We start from the raw sequence: 6243 nt of genomic DNA on the forward strand, positions 1-6243 counted from the left end.
GAACGTAGTCTGAGACATGATCAAAACGTCCAAACAAAAACCATCTATTTTATTGAATAAATCATCTATAAACAGTATAAACAAAAGTGGTCCAAGGACAGATCCACAGTGCTAAACCCATATATAGAATGTAATTTGTGAATCAACATACAATGATCTATTTAACAAATGCCCTTTGTAAATCCAAAGACAGCAGTGAACATACCTGTCCATTCGAAATATTTCGCCTAAATAATGGCTTCATTCAACCCTAGTAGCCCCATGATGTGCCACACTGATAATCGCTGAGTAAATTCTGCTGTTCTAAATGTGCATTGAGTTGCACTTTCAAGACATATTCTGTAATCTTCGACAAAATTGGTAAAAGCGATATGGGTCTGTAACTGTCTGAGCGTATATTACTCTGTCATATATTACTTTTCCTGAACCGCACTAAAATATATACAGAAGGTCCAGTCCGGAAATTGCAAAAAAAAAAAAAAAAAAAAAAAAAACAACATAAAAATAGTAAACTATGAAATTTTTGTCCATCACAATATTTGTTAACGCAAAGCCATGTGGAGAAAAAAGTAGTCGATCGCTGAAATATCCTTGATTTTATGTTAAATAAAAATATTTCGACCGTTATCAATAGCAAAATTATAAAAATACAGATATGTCTTTGGATTAAAATAAAATTTAGTAATTTTTGTTTTTATTTATATATATAATAATAATACATTGTTTACATGTAAACTATGTATTGAAATATTCCTCCTCAAATTTACGGAAGTCTTCTTCTGTGAATATAGATTCTTGCTCAACTTTAGGAATAACTTTATTGACATAACGGCCTTTATGTGCTCTTTGAACAATCTGGGAATAAGGCATGAAACTCATTATTATTATATGCAATATATAAAAATGTGCTTACCTTCTCGGCGTCTTTTACATTTATAGTATTCATAGACAACGCCAAAAGTCTCTTAATATTTTCCTCCGATTTTTTGTCTTTGCTAATCAGCTCACTTTTAACTTGCTGAAGATTTTGCCGTTGCTGTTTTTTCATTTGGGTATCTCGATTCATCGAAGATTTCTTTCGTTTACTTAGGGATGGTTTTTTGTTGTCTTAAAAGAAAAAATAATATACATACATATATTTATTTATTAATAGAAACGGTAAATTTCGCAATTTAAAATATTGCCATGCATCCGAATAAATTATCCCGAAATGTTGTTCACAAGATTGAGGTCGCTTTCTTAACAGATTCTAATGAAATTTGGCACACATAGGAAAGTCTTTAGTCCGATGCATCTCCCAATATGCCCAAATATTTTCATATTAGCCTCATTATTCCCGATATTTATTCTGATTCCAAGTAGCAAATTTAAGCTTGTGAGCAAAAGCGTAATCAAGGATGTTTTTACAGATGTGAATAAATTTTACATAGGCTACTAAAGACTTGAACATCTAGATTTTAAATTTTTATCCAATTTCCTTCAAACTTGGAATCTGGAGCTTTTCTAAACTTTTTTCTCGGTGTAATTCCCTATGATTTGTTGGACACTAACACACATATTTCTCAATGAGTGTTAAAATATTTTAAATAAATTGATGAGCTGCCTAGAATTCCTGATTTCGCTGAACTTTGGATTATTCTTTTGAAGCACCACAGATCTCTTTTGATTTTCTAGAAATTATATGACAAACATTTTACCATCAAAACAAAGATAGAGTTCGACCATGGAGCCTTAATGATCACAAGTATGGTTCGGCACTTGAATTAATCTTGTCTGTATAAGCCATTTAATTTCTTTCATTTATTTTGATCATTCTAATTCAAAAAGAAAGATACACTATCAGCCTGTTCGTGGAAATTTCGTTCGCCTCGAGACGAACGATTCGTCAAAAATCCCATATTGATATCTCGAGAGCCAGAGTGGAATCCCAATTGTTTCGCTGTTCGATAGTAAATCATAAGTTGATGACAAATTTCAGGATTTTCTAGCAAATATATCTAAAGTTATTTTAGTTTCAATTTAGACGAGCAATTCGTCCCGAGACGATTTTTTTTTCATGAACAGGCAGTATCTTATTAGCAAACAAGGGACTACTAGCTAGAGGTGTGCGCGTGACACGAAATTCCCGTGACACGCGTGAGTCGTGAACAAAATCCAAAGCAATTCTCGTGAATGTGCGTGAATGGGATTAAAATATATATGTCTTGCGTGAGCGTGTGTGAGAAATAAAATCGGTTCGTGAATATGCGTGAATAAAATTTCTGCAAAATCACGCTCACAAAAAATTAAATTAAGGTTTAATTCATACTCGTATGTTATGCGCTTTACAGACTATCAGTTATTCCGGACGGAATGTCGGTGTTTGTAAAGAATCGTATAGTGTGTCGGATCGATACGACTTGTCGGCGATGATTAAATAATCGGTAAATGTGTTATCGATCCCATAAACATGCAGCAGTATCGATTATGCCTTCGGACTTAACTTATAATGTGCACAATATATGGGATATGTTCGACACGAGCACTGTCGTCCGGAATAACTGATAGTCTGTAAAGCGCTTTAATGTGAATGTGCGCGAGTGTGAGTGAAATTTCAGTCACGCGCACATCTCTACTACAATCATTTCTTACCGCAAGACTCATTGGTTTCCACTATATTAACACTTTGTTTTAGCAACTTCAAAGACATTTTCGTGGAGAATTGGTTATTTAGAATTAACACTGTATACTATGGTTGCTGCTTAGGCAAAATTTGTTAATTGTTAAGCTTTTAATTTTCAATGTTGTTCGTAATGTTCAATCGTCAATTCCGCTATTACGATCCCACCAGTGATGCCAATTTGGTGCTTTTAGCACCAAATTTAGTGTTTTTTGATTTCCAAAAAAGCACCAACTTGGTGCTCTCTGGCATTTTCATTTAGTGCTTTTTTCAATTTGTAACAGTATTAAGTTTAATTGACGATATCTTTTCATACAAAAAATCGGTTTAGACTTTCAAAAGCTTAAACTCAACAACATTGGGGCTGTTTTCTTTTAGCACTGGATACCCTAAGCCGCGAAGGACTAAAAGAAAACAGAGTACTCGTTTATCCAGGACATCTCCATAAATATGCAACACTGTCATCAGCTGTTTAAAAATAATTACAGAAAAGAAGTGAAATCTAACATTTTTGACGTAAGAAATGTTGAAATAGTATTAAATATTTACTGCGCGATTATTTACGACACTGTACCACTTTGGATTTCATGTTTTTCGATAAATTAGTCACAATAAATTGCTATTGTAAATCGAAGAAGCACCACTTTATCAAAATACAACCTGACAACACCGGCGCGACTTGCACTAATGAGATGTTCTGGATAGAACACCAGTGCAACTATGTTCTGGATAGCACATACAAATGTTGCATTCAGTGCTAAAAGAAAACAGCCCTATTGCCAAATGTAGAATTTGATTGTAATTAAGGTGGTATATATTCTTTTTTTAATCAATACCCTGCCAACATTTTTTGAATTTAGGGGCGCTTCAGAGAATCCCCACTATGTCGAAAACAGTCGTATACGATATCTAAAACTCCTCGGAAAAGCGCCGTCACTATTGAGAAGTTGTACCACGCCAAGTTACTACAAAAAAGTATCGCATGAGTGCAATTATTAGGAGCCCTTCTGGATACATTTAGAAGGACGCCAATAAGAGCCCCTTCAAACAATCAGACAAAGTGCATTTTATGATAGTTGTAAAAGAATCACTGTGGTCAAGTAAAACACGATTGTTTAGATGTTTATTAATTTTATGAAACATTTATAAATTCTCATAAATATAACATTTATACGGCTATCACATCACATTTAACACATTTTTATGCATTAATAAGAGATTGATGTTGAGTTACAAGTTGTAAGTTAAATGTTGTAGCGTCTATCAGCCAGTACTTTTATTCCCAATGGAGGCAGCGTGTCTGGAAAATATTTGAAAAACTATCACTTTATTCCATTTGGAAAGTCAAAAATTGTTCACCAATTTACTTTTCACACTTTTAAGCGTAATAACTATGTTTTCAGCACTTTATTTTCGTTTTCATTGAAATAAATTATAATAAGCCAGTTGCGCTTGGTGTTTCACAAAATATAAAATGGCTCTTGTAACAATAGTGATGGCAAAATACTTTCATGCGAATGGTGATGGCAAAATACTATCACAGTTGGCGATTGTTGCACTGTCACTTACGAGTCTGTGGTAGCGATGAGGATGAAATGGAACATTGAAATGCTGGCAGGGATATTGGTATTTAGGGTACTGTTTAGAACAAATTTGACGCAGGCATACTTAATGCGCTTTACAGACTATTAGTTATTCCGGACGGATTGTCGGTGTTTGTAAAGAATCTTATGCACTTTACAGACTATCAGTTATTCCGGACGGAATGTCGGTGTTTGTAAAGAATCTTATAGTGTGTCGGATCGATACGACTTGTCGGCGATGACTAAATAATCGGTAAATGTGTTATCGATCCCATAAACATGCAGCAGTATCGATTATGCCTTCGGACTTAACTTATAATGTGCACAATATATGGGATATGTTCGACGCGAGCACTGTCGTCCGGAATAACTGATAATCTGTAAAGCGCATTACAGTGTGTCGAATCAATACGACTTGTTGGCGATGACTAAATAATCGGCAAATGTGTTATCGATCCCATAAACATGCAGCAGTATCGATTATGCCTTCGGACTTAACTTATCCCCAATATGTGGGATATGTTCGACACGAGCACTGTCGTCCGGAATAACTGATAATCTGTAAAGAGCATAAGGTAGAATTACATACCATGCATTCAATGCGTGCAATGCGTCCGATGATTGAAGAGTTGAAATTTCTCTTTAAAATCAAAAACTCGAATAGTCTGCCGTAAACAGAAAAAATCAACCCTTCCATCAATGCACGGATTGACACATGTTGTGTAAGTCAACCTTAAAGGTAATTCAACCGAAGGCATATTCGATACTGCTGCATGTTTATGGGATCGATAACACATTTTCCGATTATTTAGTCGTCGCCGACAATTCGTATCGATTGGACACTATAAGATTCTTTACAAATACAGACCCACGCCAAGTTACTACAAAAATGTTTCGCATGAGTGCAATTATTAGGTGCCTTTATAGATCAATTTAGAACGACGCCAATAAGGGACCCTCCAAACAATCAGAAAAAGTGCATTTTAAGATAGTTGTAAAAGAATCATTGTGGTCGAGTAAAACACGTTTGTTTAGATATTTATTAATTTGATTAAACATTTACAAATTCTTAAAAATATAACATTTATACCACTATCACATTACATTTAACATAATTTTTGGCATTAATGATGATGTTGAGTTACAAGTAGCGAGTTACATGTTGCTGCGTCTATCAACCAGTGTTTTTATTCCATGGAGGCAGCGTGTCTGTAAAATATCTGAAAAACAATCACTTTATTCCATTTGGAAAATCACCAAATTGTTCACCAATATATCTTTCACAATTTTAAGCGTATAATCTATGTTTTCAGAACTTTATTTTCGTTTTTATTTAATTAAAATATAACAAGCTGGTTGCGCTTGGCGTTTCACAAAAAAATGGCTTTTTTAACAGTAGGGATGGCAAATTACTTGCATGTACTTTTTGATGTACCTTTTCATGATGGTTGAAGTGACATTTACGAGTCTGTGGTAACGATGAGGTTGAAATGGAACTTTGAAATGCTGGGAGGGGACATTCCGTCCGGAAAAACTTATAGTCGGACTTAACTTATCCCCAAATATTGGGGATAAATTAAGTCCGAAGGCATACTCCATACTGCTGCATGTTTATGGGATCGATAACACATTTACCGATTATTTAGTCGTCGCCGACTATTCGTATCGATTGGACATATTATAAGATTCTTTACAAAAACAGACATTCCGTCCGGAAAAACTTATAGTCGACGCATTTTGCGCCAGCAGTATCGATTATGCCTTCGGACTTAACTTATAATGTGGCCAATATATGGGATATGTTCGACAGGACCACTGTTGTCCGGATAAATTTATAGTCTGCACGGCACATAATGGACATTCAAGTTTTTGTTTCTGGCAATACCACGTCCGATAAAAATCGCTATACATCTTATTTAGGTTGTCACCATGTCAATTGCAGGGTTGTATTTTTTCGCGGACTTGCAGTATACCCACAAAACAACTCAAACGAGAACAAAG

At 34.8% G+C, this 6243-nt stretch overlaps 1 protein-coding gene and 1 long non-coding RNA gene across 3 annotated transcripts; both read right to left on the minus strand.

Annotated features, from left to right (window-relative positions):
• Positions 1–660: 660 nt before the first annotated feature.
• LOC142225637 (uncharacterized) lies at positions 661–2851 on the minus strand. Of its 2 annotated transcripts, none has more exons than XM_075295439.1 (3): positions 2632–2851; positions 914–1107; positions 661–855 (listed from the first exon to the last, which is right to left on the minus strand). In XM_075295439.1, exons 1-3 carry the CDS (start codon positions 2687–2689, stop codon positions 736–738), a joined length of 372 nt encoding a protein of 123 aa, XP_075151554.1. In that variant the 5' UTR covers positions 2690–2851; the 3' UTR covers positions 661–735. The 2 variants fall into 2 exon arrangements, with proteins under 2 accessions (XP_075151554.1, XP_075151555.1); XM_075295440.1 differs by lacking the exon at positions 2632–2851 and adding an exon at positions 1698–2097.
• A 904-nt stretch (positions 2852–3755) lies between these two features.
• Positions 3756–4162, minus strand: LOC142223098 (uncharacterized). Its single transcript, XR_012718561.1, has 2 exons — positions 4027–4162; positions 3756–3959 (listed from the first exon to the last, which is right to left on the minus strand). It is a non-coding gene; the product is annotated as an uncharacterized LOC142223098 (long non-coding RNA).
• Positions 4163–6243: the final 2081 nt, after the last annotated feature.

This window comes from Haematobia irritans, chromosome 2 (genome assembly GCF_050003625.1).
Source record: "Haematobia irritans isolate KBUSLIRL chromosome 2, ASM5000362v1, whole genome shotgun sequence".
NCBI lineage: Eukaryota > Metazoa > Arthropoda > Insecta > Diptera > Muscidae > Haematobia > Haematobia irritans.